We start from the raw sequence: 24,704 nt of genomic DNA, 5'->3' as shown, positions 1-24,704 counted from the left end.
TGTTCACGTGTTCACGTCTACAACACCGAGTGTCAGGAGAGCGGAGAAAGGAGGAGACTAGAGATGTCGTCCTTCTCCCTGTCCTTCAGCAATCGAGTGAAACCAGCAGCAGGAATATTTAGTGTTTCTATAAAACTCAAATTAAGACAAAAACGGTTCTTATAAATCTTTAAGTCTAAATCTTACAGATATCAATCTCCCAAAAGACAAACACATTCTCTCACACACACACACACACACACACACTTCACTAATGAGTCAAAGCAGAATTTTGAAAAAGAAAAAAAAAAATTCTTCACAAATATACAGATGTGTATCGTCCTTTTTGTCACGCATCTAATAAGTCTGTGTGTGTGTGTGTGTGTGTGTGTGTGTGTGTGTGTATGTAAGGGGGAGGTTTTTGTAGTGAAAGAATGAGAGATGGAGAGCAGCGCCCCCTGGTGGCTCAATCAGCGTAGTGCATGATGGACTCGACGTAGTTTCCGGGGAAGAGCCCCGTGGTGCCGCTCATGACGCCCTCGTACCAGCCGTCGTCGTTCTTCTTGATGACGTAGATGATGGCCCCTTCCTGGAAGGACAGCTCGTCCTCTTTATCGCGGGTGTAGTCGTAGATCGCCACCACTGTGGAGGGAAAAAAAAAGGGGGGAGAACTATCAGCGTATTCGTCCGGTTACGAGGATGTTAAATATATAAATAATTAAAATTAAACATGTACACATATACACATATAGGAAGTCCCGTCTAGAACATTTTTCAGATTTTCAACCATCAAGACCTTCTTAAACTTTGCTTAGGAGCTTCGTCTTTGTTGGTTGAACGTTTCCATGTTGGAAAACTGTGATCTAGCTTCACAGATCTGATTTCTGGTCCAGACGTTAGCCCGAAACGGACCACAGAAATATGGATTAAATACGTTTCATTTTCAAAACGCTGTAAAAACCTTTCTCCAGGTAGTTGCGAGGAGCCCACGGAGGATCCTCCTCGGCATACGGGTCACTGTACTCCACCACTGCCGACTCTTCGTCCTCGTCGCCCTCCTCGTCCTCGTAGTCCTCAGGTGGAGGCGGGGGTGGAGTCGAGTCCACAAACGCCGGCTCTTCCACAGGGGGCGGAGGAGGAGGAGCGTCCGAGACTGGTGAGAAGACGCGCGAAAGATTAGAAACAACACAGTGAACACACACACACACACACACACACACGCGGAATCAGAGGGTTGTTTAAGCAGGCGCCATCCCAACACACCTACATGCTATCAGAGAAGTTTAAAGTGCACACTTACTGGTCTCCTGCACCCGAGCCACAAATCCCATCAGAGGCAGCTGGGGTGTGATCTGTAATAAGGAGGGAGGAGGCGGAGCCATGGGGGCTACCAGACATAAGGTAAAGTGTGAGAGAAGTGCAGCGAAGGGTTGGTGTGAGAAAACAGAAGCCATTTATACGTAAGTTCGTTTTGGATGACAGGGTGACTTCTGTAAAAAAAAAATGATATAGTATTAAAATAATAAACGAGCAGCCCACCTTGGTTCTGGTTGTAGTGTGGTCCTCCGTTAAGCTGGGTCTGGCTCATGTTTGCGTGAGTATTCTGAGGTACGTTGCTCGGCTGATTGGTGACCGAAGACGGCCTGCAATACGGCAGAGTCCCGCCTACCGAGGGTGCGGTTTGCCTCGCTATTGGTCTGTTCATGCTGTAGAACTGAGGCCCGTTTCCTAAAACACAGAATATGAGAAGGCTCAGAATCCAGCATACTGAACCAGGTGTGTAGATACGATTACACTAATAAACACATGGTGTGTGACTCTTACAGCTTTGAGTTTGACTAGAAGACAATGTAGCCTAGAAGTAATGTGATACTTGCTGCAGACGATGCCATGTTGAGAAACATTAATATTAACATCTATCTACAGTCTATGGCCAAAATTATGTGGACTCCTGACGGTCAAACCCATCAGACGTGGACCTTCAATAAGCACATCGCTTATGACAGAATGACTTCTAATTTCCCTTCAGTGGAACTAAGAAGCTGAAACACTGCTCCAGGTTGGAGGTTGAGGTTGGAGTAGAAGATCTCGAGTCTGGAATGGGACGAACGACGGTAAAGCGTCCACATACTTTTGCCTGTATAGTGAATCTATGCTGTTGTACGTCTACATGGAAGCTTAAACATACAGGTATGAAGATGGAAGGATCTTTGTACATAACCTAATCTATAAACCCTTCCAAGCTGATCGCAGATATTTACAGAAATATATCTGTGTTCACCTTCATCCTTTGAGCTTGAGTGCAAAACTTAGAATAGGAAATTCTAACTAACGTCTGACTGAATACATTTGGTGTAAATAGAAAACACATTTTTGTGTCATTTTTGGTCTTTTAAGCCCACTCTGCTTACACAACATGAGAAATGTTAAAGAAAATGCACACAACACCAACAATCCATGGAGGAGGAGGAGGAGGAGGAGGAGAGGACGGAGGGGTAATGTGACAATCACAGCCTGATATATCCGACACTCCGGAGCAGGAAATAAAGACGATCAATGCAGAAGTGAAATGAGACACACGCAAAAAAAAAGCACAAAGGACGTAGGACTCGACACCAGTCAAGCCTCAGACATGAACGATATAAAATGGAGGGAGGGTGCAGAGATGTTTTCTCTATTAATGATGAACCCGAATGAGGATGTGGCACAGGAACACAACCGTTTGGTCTGAAGGGACGACTCACCTTGCGCGGTCGCTGTACCGGTGGTGGGGGGCAGTTGTGGGGGAGCTGGGATCTCAGGGGGAGCAGGAGGAGGTGTGGGTTCGGGGGTAGGAGGAGGAGGAGGTGCCGGGGGAGCCGGGATAGACACACTGGGAGGGGGCTTGGGAGGGTTCGAAGGGGTGGAGGCAGTACCTGCTACAGAACAGGCCGCAGAGCGACGGAGCAGAGTGGAAGAACATAGAGATCAGGAGCAGAGAGCACAAAACGTGGAAGATGTCAGGAAGGAAGGAACACAGGGAGTAGCGCAGATCACGTGTCAGTCATAAGAGACAACAATTACGGGAAAAACACATTCGCATTAAAAGTTTTCATTTTAAATAAGAACGTTTTTCATTTTTCAGTAAGCTTCAAACTTCACCCCGGAGTCAGTGGAACACTGGACGTGAAGCAGGATCATACACACATACCTTCACACACACATTTAACCCTAGGGCTGGTTTTTAGGACGCTTACACACCAAAGAGTCCGGGTGCCAGACCGAACAGGAAGTTGACGGAAAGCTAACCTGGGAAAGCAGTGGGAGGGGCCGGGGTCGGCACGGCGATAGGCACGCCCACGCTGCCACTTCCGCTGTTCTCTCTGCTGCTGCTGCGACTGCTCGGGTGACTTCCTCCGCTACTACCACTGCTGAACTCGGAGAGGAAAAACACAGCGGAGCGAGATTTTAAAATGTCTACTCACATATGATCCAGCACACATCAGGGGTGGACAGGTGGGGAATAAAATGAATCAATAAATAAATCAAATTCAGGTTAACTCTGGGCTAAAACTTTCAGTCTACAGCAGGTCTCGATTTTTTGGGAAGGTGACCTTTGGTCCACGACAATCAATCAGCTTTGTAAAAAAAAAAATAAAAAACTTTAAAAGGGTTTAAAATAGCACCGTGTACCAGGACGTGATTCACTGATCACATTACAGCCCGGAAACTCGAGTGCCGAGTGCATTTTATTCTACAGTTATCCCTTTTCCATTTAGAGCGTGTAGTAACATGCTGCTGGGAGCTGTATGAAATATCATCTCGCTCTCGCTCGCTCTTCCTTTCAGCTTGATCCCTTAAGAAGTCTGGGAGTAAGAGTTCTGCTCAAAAGAGACAAAGAGGAAAAAGACGCTGAAAGAGAAAAAGAAGGAGTGAGAGGAGGGGAAAAAAGAGAAAGAAAATAAGACAGAGAAAGAGGAAGGGAGAAAGAGATCTTCTTAAAGGGTGTCATGGCTATTTGAAAGATCAGAGGATGAAAAAAGCCGAAGTGAGAAAAAAGAAGGAAAGAGGAATTTAGTGAGTGGCTAGTTATTTTTCACCAAGACGCACCGACAGGGACGAGGAGAGACAAAAAGACAGACAAGTTAACAACAAATGGAGCACAGACAGACAGACAGACAGACAGACAGACAGACAGACAGAGAGACAGAGAGAGAGAGAGAGAGAGAGAGAGAGAGGAGGGGGGAAAAGGATGGAGAAGTAAGGGATAAAGCTTGACAAAATATCGCCTCTATGAGTGCTGAGTGTGTTTTGTGTGTGTGTGTGTGTGTGTGTGTGTACCTGTACGTGCGGGTCCTCTGATTTACGGAGGTGGTGCGTGCCGGGCTCTGGAGGGGCGGAGCTGTGTTGCGGGTCGGGCTCGGCACATAGTCATTAGGTACGACGGGGGGACGCACGGGTTCAAGCGTCCTGTAGGGGGAGTGGCGCCTGCCAGGGGGGCGGGGTTACAGTTTAACATATCTTGATGGCAATAGTAACGACCCCCCCAATGACATCTGATCATTTAAACCCGTGACGGACAGCTGTGTTACCATAGTGACAGTGTAAAGAAGCAGGGGTATGAAGAGAGGATCACACGGTAAAAAGGGGGGGCAACAGGAACAAAACATCAGCATTAAAGTACACAAGCACATGAAATACACGACACTCTGCATATGACAACATTTACAGGTTGTTTTCCAGCGCAGCCTGTCAGGGAGAAAAGCGCACACGCTCAGGGGGAAGAGAACACAAATCAAGTCCCAGAGTCCACAAGGAAAAGAGAATAAGACACAGTAAAGCTTTGTGAGTGAGACTCCAGGACTGGAGCAGAACATCCAGGGAATGAACTGTAAAATAAACAGAACTCTGAACCTAAACAGAGAAACAAATGGCGTCTGATCAGTTTGGACTGATTCACTTACAAAGTGGAACTTAGAAACACCTGGGAATGTGTGAGGGGCATCACGTGAACTGGTCATTCACAAAAGAGGATTTCCTCAGAACTAAGAGTCATGATCAGTTAAACAAAAAAATGTAAAAAAACGTGCACGCAAATAATTTCCATACAAATACATGTCTGAATGGGCGTGGCCTAATATTCTAATGAGCACAACTGGTTGAGGTAAGATGACTTTAGGTAAGAAATTAGAGGCGACAGATCAAATCAGCATGAATGGAGACTTTCTATCTCTCTCTCTCTCTCACACACACACAGACACATGTGCACACACACACACATACCCGAGGGTGCCCTTCCCTGGACCTGGAGGGCTGGGTGGTTTCTGGGTAGGGGCACCTGTTCGAGGGGTCGTGCCCGCCTTAATGTTCTGGGCGTTAACCTGTAAAATTCAAACATTGAGGTGTGGCTTAAACAGTCCTTACTCATAAACCAACAACACACACACACGTATGCAAAGAGATACCTTACCTTGAACCTTAACAACCACTACATTGTTACGAAGCAACAAAGAGAGGAGGAGAAAAGACACAGAGTGTTAAATAAGAGCGTGCAGAGGATTAGATAAACACACGTGAGCAGCACGTAACTAAAAACCGCAAGGTTAGAGAAGCTTTAAAGAAACCAGTATTGCAGTTAAAGGTGACATTCAGTGTCGCTGTACCTTTACGCCGTGTCCTACGTCATCCAGCAGGCTGTAGTCAATAGGCTTGCGGATGTAGCGTACGGGCCTCTCGGGATTGGCCGGAGCAATGATCTTGTGTGTGCGAGAGGTATTCTTATTAGTAGTGAGGATGCCGATCTCACGCCTGGCCACCTTCTCTTTATGGATGTCCACCGTCTACAGAGTGAGCAAAAAAATTCAGCCTCGTTTGTCAATCTTTACATGACTAATGATTCCTGTCAAATTCATGCACCGGTTTTCTTCATGTTTGCGCTGATTCGTTCTATTCAGGAATATAAAAAAAAACAATCCAAGCGTGTTCACGTCATAGCTAAATTAAATTCAGTGAGGCCGCTGTGGCTACCAGTTACACACACTTCATCTACCTGCTTTTAGAGGGTGCCAATACCTTTGTCTCAATAATTTGTTACTTTGAAGCCAAGCAAGTCTATAAAGTATATGAGCTTCTTCTTATAGAAAATCATGGACATTTGTCTTGTGTAAATGCTCCACACACACACACACACACACAGACACACACACACACACACACACACACACACACTTAGTTATATTTCTGATATCTGAGAAAAGTGTACTGTTCATTCAACAATATCTTGTCATGTAGATCACCAAACCTGTGTGTCTGTCTGTGTGTGTGTGTGTGTGTCTGTGTGTGTGTCTGTCTGTGTGTGTGTGTGTGTGTCTGTGTGTGTGTCTGTCTGTCTGTCTGTGTGTGTCTGTCTGTCTGTCTGTATGTGTGTCTGTGTGTCTGTCTGTGTGTGTGTGTACCTGTGAGATGTGGTTGATGGACGACTCCATGCGGCGTAGCTGAGACGCCTGAATGTCGAGCATCTGCAGCACATTGTTGGCGAGTGTGTTGATCAGGTAGGCGACGCTGGCCAGGGATTGAGTAGTGTAGCTTTTAGTCTCCTCTAACGCTCTCTGTTTATCGGGAGACTGCAGTGAGAAAGAGAAAAAGAAAGAGAAAGAAAGAGAAAGAAAAAAGAGAGAGAGAGAACAAGGAGAAAAGGATTAAAGCCTGATTGTTATTAATGACTCCCGCTGTTGACATGATGCCAAGTGATGACAGGAAATGATGCGTAACTACACTCCTAAACAAGGGTTTGTGTCAAACCTGCTTTCTATGAAACGCTCTAGAGGGATTAGTACGGCATCCTAATATCTGTCCACGGTAAATAAAAAGGGAAAAAAAAAGAAACGTTTTTAACATTTTCTCTCATCTAAACAGGAACTGCCAGGATGTGTTACATTTCTATTCCAAGACTCTCGCCCTTTCTCTCTCCCACCCCCACACACCCCCCTTCCCACACACACACTCATTCATCTCCGAACGAGAGCGAGCATGAACGCTGAAACCAATCAGAAGGCTGTTATCCAACCCCACACCAGGGTCCTGCTTATTGGTTGCCTTGAGCCATCGATCATTCTGCGCCAGCGTAACCATGGCGACACAGTCACTTAAAGGAAGAGCGGACGATAAATGGGAGCGGGTGTAAATGTACACGTGTGTGTTAGCAGATAAATGTGGGCGAGTGGACAGTGAACTGTGCAAACTGTCGTTTTTCTTGCTTTTATTTGTTCAAGGCTGAACTGATTCTTTTTCTTAGTTTTCTCGCCGTGAACGGTGAGATGTCTTCATATTAAAATTAAAGAAAGGCACAGACATAAGACAGAGCTCACTTGGTTGCATGCAGACCTGTGTACAGACTTTTAAAAAATGGAGCATGTCTGCCATTTAAAGAAAGCTCAGCTCTGAAGACAAACATTTCTCTCTCTTCACGTTTCCTCTCCGTCTGTAAAGCACCGAATGTTAACGTCAGATTGGTGCACTTGGATTTTTTTTTTTTTTTTAACATAAAGGTTTAATGACAACATCTCAATAAGGCATTGTGACAAATTATGTATATACATAATCAACAAGTTTAGTAAACTTGAAGGCTGAAGTAATGTTACAGTTTTGTATTATACACACACACATATATATATATATATATATATATATATATATATATATATATATACACACACACACACACGCACACACACACACACACACACACATGCACACACATTCAACGTTCCTGTTAAGGGGATTTTAGTCCTGACGACACTTCTTCGACTCGACAAACAAATTTATAATTTGTCCACAGCTGTGACCGAAACGGATGGCTTCATTCACACAAACACTCGACAGTTTCCTGAAAGTGAACACACACGAAATACCACAAATTCAGTCTTCTCAAAAAGTTAAACCGTTCTTTCAAGAAAATCGATCTGGACCAAGAAAGGATGTGAATGTCACACACCATCATAACCAGAGTGGTATCAACTTGTGCTGGAGAGTAAGAAATGACTATATATTATATGTATACATATTATGAATGAATATTTTATCCTACACCCCACATCTCCTGCTGCTACAGGAACGAACACACACTCGCTAACAGGAAAAATGATCTGCGAAGCTTTTGGGAATCTGGGTTCTGGTCTCTGAGGAGGAAACTCGCAGCACCAGATCGGTCTACTTGAACAAAATTATGGCTATAAATATACACACACTCCTATCCTGCCTGAGGTAACCAAAAAAAAAATCTTTTAATAGAGATTGATGCTTTACATAACCAGTTTGTCGTGTTCAAAGTCGACGTACTAAAATATCTACTGACGTTCAGGCACAGCGTTGAGAAAAAAAAAAAAACTTCACTCGTGTAAGCTTTTACATTTAACATTTAATTCTGGCCAATCTGATTCAGTTGATTCTTTTATCGTAACAGCGAGTCAGAGATTCACTCCGGCTGTCATCCATTACATTTTTACATTTACAGCATTTAGCAGACACCCTTATCCAGAGTGACTTACAACTGAGCAATTGAGGGTTAAGGGCCCAGCAGTGGCAGCTTGATCCTGGGGTACGAACCCATGACCTTCCGATCAGTAGTCCAATACCTTAGCCACTGAGCTACCACATCCCACATCATCCAATTAGGTCATCATACATTAGGTTTTTGCTTTATTTTTTTACCATAATATGTGCTCGTTCAAATACGCCATTTCTAAAACAACAAGGAAGGAAGGAGTCTCCAGTTTCAGCACTTTTCAAGTTGTCTTTTTTTTTGGGGGGGTTCATGTTTTTCACCACGAGAAAGTCTTCATGAAGGTTCTTCCGTTATCATTCGACAGTCTGTTGAGAAGTGGGAGGTCGTGTCCCCTGATGACGTCACGTGATGGTGTTAACATCTGTTAACAGCTGCACAAACGCCCCCCCAAACACCACCACGTGACGTCATCAGGGGACACGACCTCTCACTTCTCACAAGGATCACAAAAAATACAGCCACCAGCCAACAAATTCGCACCAGAATCACTTCACACATAACAGCAATTTCTCCCTGAACACAATCGACATCTTTCGAGGTGGAGTTTTTCCTTTAAGTACCTCTAAGATTTGTTGTTTTTTCCCCACACACACACACACACACACACACACACACACCAGTATTCTGTCTTTAGCTCCTGGCTGCGTCGTGCAAACCAATTTTACTCGCCAATATCGTCGACTATATGAATCAAACAAAGTATTAACGTTTAAGTTACTGATGTATTTAAATGTCATGAGTGTGTAAAAAAAAAAAGTAAGAAAACGACTAGAGAGAACTAGAGTCAGCTAAATATCTGTAAACAAAATGGCCGCTTAAATGTAAAGAATTAAACGCTTATATCGTCTGGTTAAAATATTACAGCTTTAAATTAATTCTATTACTACTAATATTAATAATAATAACAACAACAATAACACGTCGTTATGTTATGTAATGCAACACAGCCTTGCTGTCGTCGAACAAGCGAGTTAGCCTATAGCTAGCTAGCTAGCATCAGTGGCTGTTTGCATCATTCCACAGCACTCGATGGCTGCGTCCCGAACAACATTCAACAGTGTTGCACTGCGCACTAGATGTGACGTAAACGTCATTACGTCACGCCCTATGTAGCGCACTACGTTAAGCAATGAGCAGCCATTTGGGATACGGCCGTGATTTCGATCCATCCGAGCAATTTTACTACTGAGGATGTTTATACATTGAGATTTGGTGATTTACCTGAATATAATTGCTCTCGCAGTATTCAGCGACCCGCTCTAAATTCGCATAGCTGTCCAGTAAAGCACCTCTGCCCGCAGGAATCTCTTCTTCCAAAAGCATTTGTAACTCCGCCATCTTCACATCTTTTTACTAGCTGCCTGTCACACAATCCCGGATCCGTGGCTCCAGGATTTCGGGAGCGGACTGCGCAAGCGCGGTGCAAAGATTTACGCATGCGCAGTGCGCTCATGTTTCTCCAGGACATTTAAGATCCATTTGTCTTGGTTGTTTGAGAGAGTGATTTAAAAAAAAATCCTAATTTTAAGATTCTGTGCACATTCAGAGCACAACAAACAAGAAATAATATTTTTATGTCTTCTAAAAAGAATTGTTTTGTGTAACGTGACATTTCACATGCCATGTGTTGTCGTGTTTATTTTATATGTGTATATATTTATATAATTTATATAAATTATACATTTATTATAAAATCTATTTTATATGTGGATTTAAATACACAGTGTGTCAAAAAATGTCCTGTTTTTTTTTTGTTGTTATTTTTAAATATATAATAAAGTTATTAAACACGATCACGTACTACAGAAGACAACGTTGAATAAAAAAATGTAAAATAAAGAAATAAAGAAATAAAAAAGAAAGAAAGTCAAAACGTTGCTGTGATCCTCTGGTCTCTGAACGATGGAAAAATAAGGAACAATCAGTAAAAATTACTCATTTAATATTCAAAACATTTTAAAACATTCAGGTTTAAAAATTAAAAGATACTTTTAACACTAGTAATTTTTTAATAATAATGTTTTTTTTTGAAACTTTGAAACAAGAAACATGCATATAACATCTTTCTTTTCTTCTCTCCACAATCTTCAGGAAATTCGGACGTTGCTGCGTCCTGATTGTGTGGCTTGTGGATTAACACAGTGCATAGTGCTGTAGAATTTTATTTTAAATATTTTTTTAAGTTATATATCTGACAATTTACAATGTGTACATAAAGACACAAAGAGACTCGTATTGTGTAATCAGCGTAATGTGATGCAGTTTATTTCTTCCTCACACGATCATCTTAAAATTACAAATGTAATGAAGAAACATCTGCCTTCTTCATTTGGCCCAAAGGGTGTGTAAATTTTTGCACCCGACTATGTACAAATACAGAATTCTTCTGTTAAATTATTAAACCTTGTAACAAACAAATTTTCATATTTATTACTAAAATAACAGCAAACAAGGTATTTTTCATCGATGGAAATATACTATGAAACAAGTTATTTATCTAAGATGAATCAGTTATTAAATGATTCATTAAAATGACTCGTTAGAACTTTATAACACGTAAGGCATTAGAAATCGTTCTTCTTGTTCCATTGGTCATATCTGATGACTATTAACACAGCACTACTTTCGACGTCCTGGAAACTTGATCTCTTCACAGTGTCCTTTATGGTTGTGTGCAATACTTCAAGAATCTGCTGAATCAGTTCCTCTTGCTCACTGTGATCCAGGTGTCATCTTTCGGCGTGGTCACAAGCTCGTACCTGGACTCCACTACCTGGCCCTTGAGGTGGTGCAGCCGTAGCCTACGCACCAGCGAGCTCAGCAGCACCGTTGCCACCGTGTACGCAAATCTGAGAGCGGAATTAAAGAGAGGAGAATGTTTTATGTTTTGACATTATCACAAACTCTTAGTGAATATTTCCTCATTTTACCTAAGCTCAGGGCAGGCCTGATTTCCTGAAAAACCCAACAGCGAGAAGCTCTTCGTCACCGCTTCATCTGTAAAACGATCTGGATTGAACCTGAATGAAAAAGTTTAACATCTGTCGACATGGAAACAAAACCAGATCCGTTCATATTCATTTGTTCTGATTTGTGCCATAAAGACTGTTTGGTGGGTTCGCATTTTCCTCAAAAGCCGGAAGTCGCTGTGAACTCAATGTACTACTGATACAAACAAATAAGTAAACTAGTTTGACTTTTGTTGTGATTGAGTGTAAAATGGGGTTCAATGCATCCTGATGTCAATCTCAGACACACACACACACCTGTATGGTAATGTCCAAGTGTCTGCATCTTGAAGAACGACACCGAGAGCGTAGATAACCAAAGTCTGTTTAATAGAAAAAGAAAAGCACAGAAATTATTAAAGCAACACACACTAACTCGTGTCAAAAAATCCCTACAATGTTTTTTTTTTAATTATTTAAAAAAAGTTATTTTTATACTAAAAGTAATATTCAGAATACTTTCCCACAATCTTTTTTAAAAGAATTTTAAAAATTGTAAATAAATAAATATTTTTACAGAATCTTTCCTACATTTACAGAGCAGATCCATGTGCTTTAAAAGTGAACAAAAAAAACAGACAAAAAAAAATGAAAAACAAATAGAGAGACATATATAGTAAAAAAAAAAAAAAAAAAAAAAATAAAAAAAAAAAAATAAAGTGTATAATGTATAAATAAAATTGTTTAAGATTTAATTATAATAAACACTGTTATTACTAAAGTGAATATGTTGCATGTGTGTTAATGTTTTGTAAGTAAGGAATAAATAAAATAAATAATTAACAGCGAGGTGCTGTGATGTTGCCTGATGTGAAGCAGAGTCACTGTTACTCCCTGAAGTCCCAGTGTTTTATTCCTTACATGATAACCGTGTCAGCATGAAGACTACTGACCTCTTTGGGAATAACATGTTCGTCCACCTTCCCTTCCACCTCCTGCAGTCTGGCTGCGATCGGGGTGAGTTTAGCCGTGCGAACCGTCTCGTTCAGGACCTGCTGACAGTACCTGCAGACACACAACGTCACTGCAGAATCACTCAGCTAATTCTACAAGCGGTCCGTCATTACGGCGCCCTCAGGAGAGCCCAGGAACTGCAAGCACATGAATGAAGGAGGCTCGGAACAAACCTGAGCTGTGGAACTTGCTTCAGGGACACCGGCTCATCGCCCAGCACCTCTGTTAACTCCTCATGCAGCTTCTCCTGCACTGCCTCCGACAGGGACAGGAAGTGTACTGCCCAGATGCACACTGGGAAGGGTTGGAGAAAGACATAAGCGTTTTTTGCTTAACTTATAAATTATCGTGACGTTAAAATCATCACGACGCTACCACAAGTCTTTCGATCATAAGAATTCCTCTGAATTTGGCAAACTGGGGCCATAACCAGGAAAATGAAGGCTGCAAAATGGAACACAGTAAGTGAGAGAAGGAAAAGCAGCTCACGATTTGCAGTGATGACTGAGCCAGCGAGGGTGAACACCATACTCTCTTCCATGACCTGAGAGATTTAAAAAAAATAAATAAATACACCAAATAAACACTAATTAAGAAGCCACACGTTTCTGTGATATATTTCTAACTTTTTTCGACTTGAAAACATCCGAGGGATTTAAACTTTCAGCCTGAAACTGTGACTATAAGTGATTATTGTGTATAGATCCATCTCTGTGAAGTCACCTGTCTCTCTGATAGTTTAGCCTGCAGTAAAGAGTCCATGAAAGATGAGCAGTTTGCGCCACGCCCACTTCTCTCTTTTATAACAGACTTCAGCATGGACTCCATCTCAGACAGCGCTGCGTACACACACACACACACAAACACACACACACACACACACACTCAGCTGGAAGTTGTTGAAACAAACTATGTACTGTACAACAGATATGTAAGGGATGGAACACAATGTGTGTGTGTTTATATGCGCACGTGTGTGTGCTTGCGTGTGCATGTGTGTGTGTGCGTGGTGTTCTCATCCCAAAGTATTATATTCCTACTCCGACACGTCATCAAGTGGATTGTTTACCAGTTTAAATGTTTTATGTATTACAGAATGACACATCATCTAATATCATGAGACATCCGTGCTGTTGTTACCTTACCGGCTTCACTCACATGAAATACAAACATCAAACAAAGTAGCTGTTGTTATAGAAACGATTAGCATACAAGATCAAGGGAATTAATATAATTTGCGGGATTTGCCTTGCAGATGAAACCAGAATACATGGACAATAAATCCACACTAACCGCTCTCATAGTGCGCCTTCCTGCTGGAGCTCTTCTCCATAGAACCGTCGAGGTATCCTTTCCCAATCTCGGACCAGATCTGCACAACAAACCAACACAGTGCTAACTCTTATATTACAAGAGAACATAATCTCTGTTTAAATCACGAGAGCTTCCAGCTACTCACTGCCTCATGGTTCTTGCGGAAGCGAATGACTTCGGCGTCTTCGGCGAAGCGGCTGCCCATGGCGAGTTGAGTGACGACCTTCATGGCCAGTCCGAGCAGGTGAGCGCAGAGAGGCGTGTGCTGGGATTTGGGATACGACTGCCACTTTTCAACCAACTCCTCAACCAGCTGCAAACAGGAGCGCAAGGATTACACAGAAAAAAGAGATAAACCGAGGAACGCAGCTGCTTTTCGTATAAAACGGAGATGAAAGCTTCGTACTTTCAGCAGAAGAGGGAAGTTATTCTCTAGTGTTTTGTTAATGGCGCCTTCATAAACTTTTTTCCTCATCACCGCCTCTGTGCCTCCTATGCCCGCTCCTGACTGGTAACCGAGCAGAGACTTGAGCATCGTCTCAAAGGAATCCGCTAAAGAAAGAAAAGAAATAAATTTTGAAATCATTTCAAATCTTTATAGTTGGGTGCAAAAGTTTGCACACCCTCTGGAAAACAACAAAGGCAGAGAAATTTAAATACTTTACACCAAAAAGACTTTTAGAATGCTCAGTTTTACAAATAATGAAATGGCCCTATAGTTTTACTGCAGAAAATCACAACCTACCATTATCAAAGTTATACTAGCTTTTGATTTCTCACTGAAATTAAACTGGGTCTAATCTAAATGTCAATTTACAAACAAGTCACCTATGTTCGCCTTGAAAACTAATGTGTTCTAACGGAGATAAGTTCAGCAATGGAAACGACCTTGGCTGCAATAAATCAACAAAACATGATTGTACTTTTTCAAATAAGCTTTGCGAAATATATTTCGCAGGATATTCAGAGTGTTTGTTCTTTGTTGTTGCTGTTCTTGTTTGAGGTATTTGAAAGAATCTGTTAGATCTCATTATAGGGATGACGTAAAAATGTTTTACTACTCACTGGTCCAGTTGGGGTTGATGTGCTGCCGCAGTTCATCTACAGAGCCGAGACTTACTACAGGTCGCCGTCCGAACCAGAACGACGCCACAGGACCAAACCGATCGTGAAGCCCAACCAGGAACTCATGCAGGCTTCCCCTGTTTACAATGTCTTGCAGGTTCCCGTCCCTATAAAAAGCAAAAGAAGCATAGCAGAGTGTGTGTGTGTTTGTGTGTGTGTGTGAGAGAGAGAGAGAGAGAGAGAGAACAAGTAAGAAAGGTCAAAGAGAGGAACTGGATTGTGTTTACACTTACTTCTCTTCTGTAGGGTTCAAGCCAGGAACACCAGAAGCTCTCCTTGATGACTAGGGAGAGTAAATTAGAGGTCATAACATGTCAGGTCAATGCTACTCCAATATCCAACTATCTACTGGTGCAAAAGTTTACACACCCTACAATAATGCAGAGAAATAACAAAAAGTGTTGAATTTAACATTACAGTGTAGGGGCACAAACTTTTACACTCAACTGTATAACAGATGACGATAAGTTTTTTTTATGTCTTCACTTTAACAGGAAGTCAGAAGTGTTTATTAAACACAACTCTTACCGGATATAAATACAACACAGCACCAACCAAAATAACGACAAATGTCACAGCAAATATAGCAAAGTCCAACATAACTGCAGGATAAACGGTTCTTTCTGTAGGTTTGTTAATCTTTAAAACGTTAAAATAAACATTAGGTCACTGGTGTTGATTAGCTGATGTGTATTCGACGCTAGCTTAGCTCATTTAAACTGGCTAACTGTGCACCACGTCTACAAAACATTCAACCATCGTCAAGTTCGGCTATCGATTAACAGGACTGGTTAACGTTAAATCGATGAAATAGCCAGACGTAACGAAATGATTACTGAGAATATCGATGCAGCGAAAGTGAAGTGAAGCTAAAAATTAACTATCCACAAAGAATAAAGTCAAATAATCAGTGTCACTTTTTGTCTTTTACAAAAATGCCTTTTTTTAAAAAAAAAAATATATATATATATATATATATATATGTTAAATTTATTAGTTAATAAATTAAATAATTGAATAGTTAATTAATTAATTAATTAATTAATTAAACAAAACGATTGGCTTAAACCTAATTAAATAATTAATCATTAATTTCCTGCCTTTAATTAATATTTTTGTCATATAAATTATATTTGTAACTAGTGAACATCACTGTAACATTACATTTAGCATATATTTACTACAATAATAATAATAATAATAATAATAATAATAATAATAACAGTACTTATAATTAACTATTGGTAAATAAAGTGTTGTAATAAATAGTAATAAATCCTAAATTTGTTGTTTCCTGTTTATCTTTAATCCTTAACAAAGAAGCAATGAACCTTATGTCCTAACACATATAGCTGTAAGGAATTTTAAAACCCTGCTTAGCTTACGAATGAACTGGGATTCCATAGTCTTTGCTAAGGAATGTTAAGAAAGAACCTAGAAACATGGGCATCAAAAAACATACTGTACAGAACTCTCATGAGATCAGGTTGATATTTAAAGCATAACCCAATTTATATCTAGGTCTTTTGAACTTGCCTGTTTAAAAATACAAGGTCACTCAAGGTTGTTCTTGTACTGGGGGGGGTGATATGTGATCTGGCAGGACCTAACAATAACCGTCAGAGTGGGAGATTTGTACTCAAGTTGTACTCTGTAATCAGTTGGGAGCTGGACATGAAACTAGTGGAATAAAAGAATGTTTGGGGAAAAGTCTGATTTCTAAATTCATGTCATATGTGTATAGCTCATACTACACGGAAGCTGACTACCCTCTGATGAAGGTATTGCAGGATCCAGTGTATGTGGAAGTATGCATACTGGAGAGAGAGGATCTGAATATCTCCCTTGTGTTGAACCACCGCTGGGCCAATGGTTCCACAGATTCCTCTAACAAACCTTAGTGGGACCTGCTGGTTGCTGGGTAAATATTTTACCGTGTTCATCAACACTAAGCCAATGTACCCCTGACACGATAGCAGGCTGAAAACGAATAGTTTGGTCTTTCTGATTTGTGTGAAACCTTTACTGTTGTGCCTTTACAAGATGTCCTTTTGAAGACGACCGTTTCCAGACAATTCTGGTTCCTGTTGGTCTGTCTTCAGGTTTTCAGTATCCAACTCACTACGGACTTTTCATTGTGAAAATGTTTACCTTTGTTGACGAGAATGTGCTAATACCTAAAAAGTTTGCCTCTTAATTGTTCCATGTTTGTGGATTTTACAGAAGGGTAAGATCTTTTGGTGTTATGGTTTCCTTCCTTTCTTCAGCTCTTCATCCACTATGTGCCAGCTCTGAGCCACAGAGTCCTGTGAATCAAGCGGTCATAGGACAAGTAGCTCATACTACTCCTCACTACATTTGATCTTGTATGTATGCAATTGAATTGACAGGAATGTCAGTTTCAGCTGCACAGGATTCTTGGAAGAAGGTCGTAGTCTCTAGTGGGATAGTTGTCCTTATTGCTGACCTGCCAGTTTAAGCTAAAAGCCAAGCAGATCATAAGGAAGGTAAGGTCTTTTTAAACCAGTCTAGCTAAACTAGAAACTAAACCCTACTTGATGTCTTTCATCATGTGTTTAGAGTCTTAGGACGGTGGCTGTAGACTGTATGGTGTAGCTGCTCTCACAGAGATAAGTATCGGTGTCCTCTTGATGGCTTTTCTCAGACAAAAGCCAAAACAGCATCGTCGTCTTCAGATTAAAAGACTGTAGTGAATCAAATGAACTCTCTTTAACAAACTGCCTTGGGATAATGTTATGGTGAAATTGCTACAACTACAACTAAAGGGTTTTTGCTTGGAATTTCAGTGATTTTCGGTAGACATGAGCAATTATATATTATATGACTACATAGTAAACCAAAAGTTATGTTGTTATTAAATGGCAAAAGTGGACACCAAAATTTTATGCATGATGTAATGATGCCGGTCTTGAATCAGATCAGTTCATGTATGTGTGCGTTCTCTACAAACAGTGTGTCCAATGAATGAAGTCATTAATGAAAAATATTCACAAGACAAAGACAAAATCAATAAATGTTATTTTTATTTATTTATTGAATGGATTGTTTGTATTAATATTTTGTTTGTACTATCAACTCTGGTAATAAGAATAGTGACATATCACCGCTTTTGGTTGCCGTATTTGCGTCTTTCCGCCGATTAACGTTATAGATAAACGCCTCCAGCTCTGACTGTGCTGCGCGTGCACGCTGTGCGTCCCTGTGCTTCTCCGTAGAGCGTGCGGAGCGTAATGCAATGCAATCTAGGAGCAGTGATTCGCCAAACCTCCCTTATTGCAGTCGCACACATTTCTTCTGATTTTATTTTGTAGTAACGAGTAACGAAGACGCTTAGTGGAAATATAACGGAGTAAAAGTGTACATTTTATCTAGGAAATGTAGTGGAGTAAAAGTGAAAGTTGACATAAATTTAAATAGCGAAGTAAAGTACAGATACGTGACATTTCTACTTAAGTACAGTAACGAAGTATTTGTACTCCGTTACATTACAACACTGGTTTAGACCGCCACTACACATAAAAAAAAAACACTACCACAAAATCTAAATAAAGACAAATGTAGTCATCATGGTGTTCTTACAACTTTATTTACAAATGTACACTGTGTAGAATGAGTACAAACACAGAACATTTCATCTGACGCTGCTGCTTAGGCAGTGACGCTTCCTTTCTCCTCCACTTTGGGAAATTCTATCTTCATGGCCATCAACGACTCTGGACAAATAAGGCATTGTGATGTCTGAGGCAACCCTCCAGCTGAAGTGCTTAATTTAGTCATACTGTGAGAACTTACCTTCTGTGTAATCCACATCTGCAGAGGTAGACGCTAGGACCCAGGCCAAGCTTACCAACAGAGTGACTACCAGATGAACAATGATCCAGGGATACAGTATACTGTGTTCTGAACCAGGCAGCCTGACGGGGAAATGCGACATGGTTTGTTTGTTAAGGAGGACAATTAAGCAACATGGATGGCAGAGTGGGCCTCCCTAAGTGAAAGTCTGCCTTTATTCACTGGGTCGTTAAGGTGTATTACGTATAGAAGACTCACCATAGTGAAGCGTTCACGCTGAGATGGAGATTAATACGATCACTAGTCATCTGCTGGCTTAGAGACAGGACCAAAGCTGAGAAATACACTAGAGGGAGAAATATACAGAAAACTCGGTGCAGAACTGTACAGATTTTTATAAATAACTCTGCATTTGTTAGAAAATAGAAACTCACAGAAAGAGGCGAGTGCCACAGGATCGAGAGTGAGGAAACTCCTGATGGCCGTCGGTATGCTGGCAAGATTCACTCTGTTAAAACAGTCTTGTTTTAGTGTTTGTGTTTTAGGGCGGAGATTAAACAGGTCATCACCACACACACCTTGTCCTACCTGTCAAAGGCTGAAACAGTGCTAAAGGTCAGGAGGAGGTAAAAGAGGCACTGTGCGGGGTATGCCAGGGTGTAGTACTGCTGCAGTAAGTTGGGCAAAGTGCTCAGCTGATCTCCAGCCAAAATGTAGAGCACGATAATATTCCAAACAGCGAAACCGGCTAGAAAGCCGTGACAGAACAAGCCGAGCACCCTTCAGGAAAGAAACGCTGGGTATATTGAGTGATATTAGCAGGAGGAGCACTTCATAGTGTGTGAGGGGGATATTTATACAAGGCGCGGTATATCACAAACCCACCTGAAGCCACGGTGCACTCTCATTGACACGTCTCTGGTGGTCCACGTGGACTGGACATCCATGAAATTTTGGTCCGTTTGATTGCTGGTCCCATGACGAGCTGTACGATCAGCAGGCTGAAAACGGCCTGAAATCACACACACAGACAGCTATATGAGATTCTATAAATTCTATAGACACTATACAGTGATTTGCAGAAAATCTGGGAAAAGGTTCAGGGAAAGTGTCAGTCAGGCTTTGATTATTAAAAAAAAGTTTTTTATTATTGTATATCGTCGCTGTCAGGCGGAATCCTCGTATCTCCAAAACCGTTATTTTTCAGGAAATGAAAAAAACGCCGTACCTTATCTGCAGTGCACAGGGTTTAGTCCGCGTTGCAGTGGATTGTCTTGCGCTAAATTCCTGTCCTCAGACGAGCACCAGAACTAGCGGGGGTCAAGATTTTTTTTTCTTTGAGCCCAGTGTTTTGAAGACATTTACCTCAGAAGACGTGTTGATTCGTTGCGACTCTTCTTGAGGAGAAATATGCCGCGAAGCTCTCCCACGGAGTGAGGAAGAGGTGGACAGTTGAAGTGTCCAATGGAGTTATGAGATTTGTGCTCAAGCTATTTTCAAGACTTTAGATCGGTTAATAACTTGTAAAAATAACAGACCCACGTGGGGACTGACCAATAGCATCGATATGTGAAAAAATATGAAATTGACCAAATTTGGACATATGAGGTTGTTATGATGCTAACACCAGCATGCTTCACTGTTGGAATGATACTCTCAGCATGATGAGTGAAAGTGAAGCATGCTGGTGTTAGCATCATAGTAGCACAGGCTATTTCTGCTTAACCGCTCATTTTGTTGGACAGCCTCTTCTAAGCAGATGTAGTCGTGTGATATTCTTTCCATGGTTTAATATATACAATAATAAAAAACTTTTTTTTAATAATCAAAGCCTGACTGACACTTTCTCAGCATGATGAGTGAAAGTGCAAACCTACGTCCTCTTTCGATAAACACCTTTGCCACAGGCTGACTTTGACCCTGAGAAGCGGAGAACAATGCATTCTGGGGGATCGGCGCCTGGGAACCCGTGATGATGTCATCATCTTCCACATCCAGGTCATAATTCAGCTCCTTTTCGGGCACTTTAGGTTTTGCCCTGTAAAGAGAAATACAGACAAGTGAATAAAGAATTTTAATGGACTTCTAACCTTTTTTATTTATTTATTTGTTTATTTTTACTGATAACTCACTTCTTCTTTTTTATCTTCGATTTCCATGTCGTTTCTTCGTCCGAGATCTGCTCTGCCATGTCACCACCGTTCAGCACCAGGTTAGCGTGATCGCCGTCCTGATCTGACCAATCACAGCGTGCCAGCATCACCAAATGAACCAACACTTTACCTAACGAACAATTACCTTATCCTGTTTTGTGATACAAGACGCACCGACTGCATCAGCTTTCTTCTTCTTTTTCTTCCTCTGAGGTGGGTTTTCAGAAGGTTCAGGAGTTAAACGCTCTCGGCTTTCTGACAGTCTCGGACTGGACATGCCTCCCATCTCGAATGCACCATCTCCTGAAGTGAAAGGGCCACGTCACATTACATAGACACTTTATGCTTCTTCAACGGGAAAAGCTCTTCTTATCATCTTAAAGGGGCAGTTTGCAAAGTTTGAAGGCGTTTATGGCCCTGAATTACTCATGTAATTTCAAAAATACTTTAAAAAAAAAGTTTGCATTCATTCATGGCTTTAAAAATCACAAACTATCTCATTAAGATATTCTTTTATATGACCAGTATCTGAATGGCATCAAATCATCTAACTCTGTTTTTCTTGACCATCTATAAAAGAGTCATAAACCTGTGGTATTTAAATTTGATTTGATTGTGCAAATGTAAAAAAAACACTTTAGGTTCCCACCTTTAGGAACTGCAGCCACATCCGTGCTCTCCTCCTGTTTGGCTTTCTTTTTCTTTCTCTTCTTTTGTACTGGCATTTCGTCTGGGTCGAAGAACAGCAAACATGAACAAACCACAGGATTGTGATCGATTATTTATCCTGAAGCCGGAAATGAATTACAGTGTTGTTGAAACGTCTCCAAACGCCCTTATTGGAAAATTTCAACTAAAACTAAATACCATACCCCTGCCCGAACCGCCACCTTATTGTGGTGGAGGGGTTTGTGTGCCTGAATGATCCTAGGAGCTATGTTGTCTGGGGCTTTCTGCCCCTGGTAGGGTCTCCCAAGGCAAACAGGTCCTGGGTGACAGGCCAGACCAAGAGCGGTTCAAATACCCCTTATGAGTGAGTTAATAACAAGGTCCGTGACGTCGCCCGGTATGGCGCAGCGAGCGCCTGGTGGCCGGGTCTTACCCCACGGGGCCCGGCCGGGCTCAGCCCGAAGGAGCGACGTGGGGCCGATCTCCTGTGGGCCCACCACCTGCAGGAGGGACCGTAAGGGGCTGGTGCAATGTGGATTGGGTGGCAGTCGAAGGCGGGGACCTCGGCGACCCAATCCCCGGACACGGAATCTGGCTCTACCGGGAGGAGGCCCAGGGGAAGACCTAGGACACGCTGGAGGGACTATGTCTCTCGGCTGGCCTGGGAACGCCTCGGTATTCCCCCGGAAGAGCTGGAAGAAGTGTCTGGGGAGAGGGAAGTCTGGGCATCCCTGCTTAGACTGCTGCCCCCGCGACCCGGCCCCGGATAAGCGGTAGAAAATGGAAAAAAATAAATACCATAATCCTATTGCTGAATAATAAGTCAGTCCTTCATGATTTTGCAATATTGCGAGTTGCACCATGAGACATCATCACAACACACATTCATCCAAAGCCTTCTTCCATTCATGTATCTTAGCATCTAAGCTCCTGTCGATGAAATTTCACCAATTTAATAGCTTTTTGCAAAAAAAAAAAACAAAAAAAAAAAAGTATTTTGGAGGGACTAATTTCTTAAAACAACACAGCCTGAGGTTATTTATTTGTTATATAAATGAACCGGTTTCCTTCCCTACTGAAGATGACGTACTAACCTGTTGTATCTTGGCTGGTTTTAGTGCAGGGAGATGCAAAGTTGGAGGAGAGAGACAAATAGATCAACATCACTTTGCACTAACAACAAAGTAAAATTAACATCTCACCATTGACTGCGGTGCTTACCTAGGCAAAGGTGGCAATGGACGTGGACCCTGCTTAAAAAAAATAAAAAAAAATCACAAAAGTCACAACGTCACATCTTTGATTACACATAGAGCACCAGGTATAAAGTACTGAACTATTCTAGCCATCTTTTCTCTCTCACGCACCAGAATGTGATGGCTTCAGAGAACTACTTTCTACTAAAGATCAATGGTGAGAAAGTAACATTATACACAGGCGTGTGCATGGATTAGTGCTGAGCTAAATTTGAGCCCAGGATTACACCAGTACTTACTCGAGCTTGCTTGAGATTAATGAGCTTTAAATTACCTTTTTTTTTTTTGGTTATTATATTTAAAAAAAGAAAAAAGAATGTTGATTTAGGGTTAGTTAATAACATATCTGTAATATATTCTAGCTGATATAATATTAAAGAAATCGAGTCGACTCTTAAAGCAAGAATATATTATAGATATATTATTAACTAACCCTAAAGTAACATTCTTTGTTTCTTTTTTTTTTTTTAAATAATAATATATTATTAACTATATATTAGTTAACAATATATCTATAATTGTATATTCTTGCTGATATAATATTAAAGAAATCGAGTCGACTCTTAAAACAAGAGTCGGCTCTTATTGGAGAGCTGAGCCGAGTGAACTGGCTTACTGAAAAGAGTTGAAATTATCACTCGACTCGGAATCATTATTCATTCAACTCCAAATTTGAATCCTTAGCGTATTCAGGAGCAAACCTGGGTCATTCAATTTCAGCTTTTTAATGTTTATTCAGAATAAGCTTTTATAGATCATCACAAATACGCAATTCTGGCCAAAACATTAAACATAACCTGTTTCCAAAGTTATACAACACGTAGAATCGGGTCTTTAGCATGCAAAGCTTACTTTCTGTATGTGTGAAATTGGCGGTAGGTCTCTTCTTCTTGTGCCGTAAACCTACATGACAGAACATTTATAAACATATAAAGGATCTTTAAAAAAAAAAAGAATCGTGTGATTAACGTGTTTACCACAAGCTAGCTAGCAGGCTAACTCAGTCAACCGACCAACTTGCTAACAACTCACTTTTTCGTCGTCGGGATCCATTCTCATTTTTATTACAAAAGAAAACAACACTTTTGTCAAATCATAAATCTCTGCTTTTAATCGTCGTGAATTTTAAAAAGGAGAGCGCCATAAAGTAAAAACAAAAGCGCAGAGATTTCAGAGTTTTCAGCCTTTACGTGGTTAAATCCCAAATACATCCATATAGTACATGTCGTCCCCTAGATATGACGTAGACATCCATTCAGTTTGTATCCTAGCTAGTGCACTTCTGATGCTATTGGAATGCTATTTGTCGTTTGCCATTATGTTGTTTGTTGCCCTTGGATACGGAACGGTCGCTTCTGTGTCACGTGACGTTTGATATTAAATCTGGGTTATAAAGAAGTAAATTCATTCATTCATTCATTCATTTTCTACCGCTTATCCGAACTACCTCGGGTCACGGGGAGCTCAGGCGTCATCGGGCATCAAGGCAGGATACACCCTGGACGGAGTGCCAACCCATCACAGGGCACACACACACACACTCTCATTCACTCACGCAATCACACACTAGGGACAATTTTCCAGAGATGCCAATCAACCTACCATGCATGTCTTTGGACCGGGGAGAAAACCGGAGTACCCGGAGGAAACCCCCGAGGCACGGGGAGAACATGCAAACTCCACACACACAAGGCGGAGGTGGGAATCGAACCCCCAACCCTGGAGGTGTGAGGCGAACGTGCTAACCACTAAGCCATTATTATTATTATTATTATTATTATTATTATTATTATTATTATTATTATTATTATTATTATTATTATTATTATTATTATTGTAGATACAAATGTCTTCTATGTCTTTAGCTTTTCATCCAGAAAATAGGAAAGAT

At 41.2% G+C, this 24,704-nt stretch overlaps 3 protein-coding genes and 1 pseudogene across 9 annotated transcripts in view; 1 reads left to right on the top strand and 3 right to left on the bottom strand.

The window, feature by feature from the left end:
- abi2b (abl-interactor 2b) overlaps window positions 1-9,929 on the bottom strand; it is an 11,480-nt gene extending 1,551 nt beyond the window's left edge. The window contains exons 1-11 of one of the 4 annotated variants that reach the window (XM_060868865.1): window positions 9,743-9,929; window positions 6,414-6,581; window positions 5,622-5,798; window positions 5,429-5,446; window positions 5,242-5,339; window positions 4,300-4,446; window positions 3,268-3,389; window positions 1,519-1,707; window positions 1,280-1,366; window positions 941-1,132; window positions 1-621 (exon numbers count right to left, since the gene is read on the bottom strand). The exon at window positions 1-621 is cut by the window's left edge and continues 1,551 nt beyond it. In XM_060868865.1, coding sequence (XP_060724848.1) covers window positions 446-621; window positions 941-1,132; window positions 1,280-1,366; window positions 1,519-1,707; window positions 3,268-3,389; window positions 4,300-4,446; window positions 5,242-5,339; window positions 5,429-5,446; window positions 5,622-5,798; window positions 6,414-6,581; window positions 9,743-9,859 — 1,491 coding nt within the window. In that variant the 5' untranslated portion in view covers window positions 9,860-9,929 and the 3' untranslated portion in view covers window positions 1-445. The remainder of the gene's footprint in view (window positions 622-940; window positions 1,133-1,279; window positions 1,367-1,518; window positions 1,708-3,267; window positions 3,390-4,299; window positions 4,447-5,241; window positions 5,340-5,428; window positions 5,447-5,621; window positions 5,799-6,413; window positions 6,582-9,742) is intronic. The other 3 variants (XM_060868867.1, XM_060868866.1, XM_060868868.1) reach the window with 3 other exon arrangements.
- An 827-nt stretch (window positions 9,930-10,756) lies between these two features.
- LOC132844950 (cytochrome P450 20A1) lies at window positions 10,757-15,712 on the bottom strand. Its single transcript, XM_060868864.1, has 13 exons — window positions 15,451-15,712; window positions 15,156-15,205; window positions 14,863-15,029; window positions 14,204-14,349; window positions 13,943-14,110; window positions 13,777-13,855; window positions 13,207-13,322; window positions 12,973-13,027; window positions 12,657-12,777; window positions 12,423-12,534; window positions 11,788-11,852; window positions 11,452-11,541; window positions 10,757-11,370 (listed from the first exon to the last, which is right to left on the bottom strand). Exons 1-13 carry the CDS (start codon window positions 15,520-15,522, stop codon window positions 11,220-11,222), a joined length of 1,392 nt encoding a protein of 463 aa, XP_060724847.1. The 5' UTR covers window positions 15,523-15,712; the 3' UTR covers window positions 10,757-11,219.
- Window positions 15,713-16,649: 937 nt separating this feature from the next.
- Window positions 16,650-17,633, top strand: LOC132844790 (zona pellucida sperm-binding protein 4-like; annotated as a pseudogene).
- Window positions 17,634-18,510: 877 nt separating this feature from the next.
- On the bottom strand, window positions 18,511-24,011 carry tmem237b (transmembrane protein 237b). Of its 4 annotated transcripts, none has more exons than XM_060868859.1 (14): window positions 23,846-24,011; window positions 23,666-23,716; window positions 22,779-22,810; window positions 22,652-22,665; window positions 21,538-21,618; window positions 21,063-21,191; window positions 20,868-20,970; window positions 20,613-20,773; window positions 19,621-19,747; window positions 19,324-19,515; window positions 19,170-19,243; window positions 18,994-19,081; window positions 18,736-18,857; window positions 18,511-18,656 (listed from the first exon to the last, which is right to left on the bottom strand). In XM_060868859.1, exons 1-14 carry the CDS (start codon window positions 23,870-23,872, stop codon window positions 18,592-18,594), a joined length of 1,266 nt encoding a protein of 421 aa, XP_060724842.1. In that variant the 5' UTR covers window positions 23,873-24,011; the 3' UTR covers window positions 18,511-18,591. The 4 variants fall into 4 exon arrangements, with proteins under 4 accessions (XP_060724842.1, XP_060724844.1, XP_060724843.1 ...); XM_060868861.1 differs by having other exon boundaries at window positions 21,063-21,188; XM_060868860.1 differs by having other exon boundaries at window positions 22,779-22,807.
- Between the last annotated feature and the right edge of the window lie 693 nt (window positions 24,012-24,704).

This window comes from Tachysurus vachellii, chromosome 4, assembly GCF_030014155.1.
Source record: "Tachysurus vachellii isolate PV-2020 chromosome 4, HZAU_Pvac_v1, whole genome shotgun sequence".
Classification (NCBI taxonomy): Eukaryota; Metazoa; Chordata; class Actinopteri; order Siluriformes; family Bagridae; genus Tachysurus; species Tachysurus vachellii.
This window is presented reverse-complemented; position numbering and strand designations above follow the sequence as displayed.

Coding starts and splice junctions, on each gene's coding strand:
- LOC132844950 (XM_060868864.1), bottom strand. CDS start 15,522: ATGTTGGACTTTGCTATATTTGCTGTGACATTTGTCGTTATTTTGGTT. Junction 13,856..13,942: donor TCCGCAAGAACCATGAGGCA/GTGAGTAGCTGG, acceptor TTTGTTGTGCAG/ATCTGGTCCGAGATTGGGAA. Junction 13,028..13,206: donor CTAAACTATCAGAGAGACAG/GTGACTTCACAG, acceptor TAAATCTCTCAG/GTCATGGAAGAGAGTATGGT.
- tmem237b (XM_060868859.1), bottom strand. CDS start 23,872: ATGAGAATGGATCCCGACGACGAAAAA. Junction 21,192..21,537: donor TGTGGCTGCAGTTCCTAAAG/GTGGGAACCTAA, acceptor CTTTCACTTCAG/GAGATGGTGCATTCGAGATG. Junction 18,858..18,993: donor AGCGTGAACGCTTCACTATG/GTGAGTCTTCTA, acceptor TTTCCCCGTCAG/GCTGCCTGGTTCAGAACACA.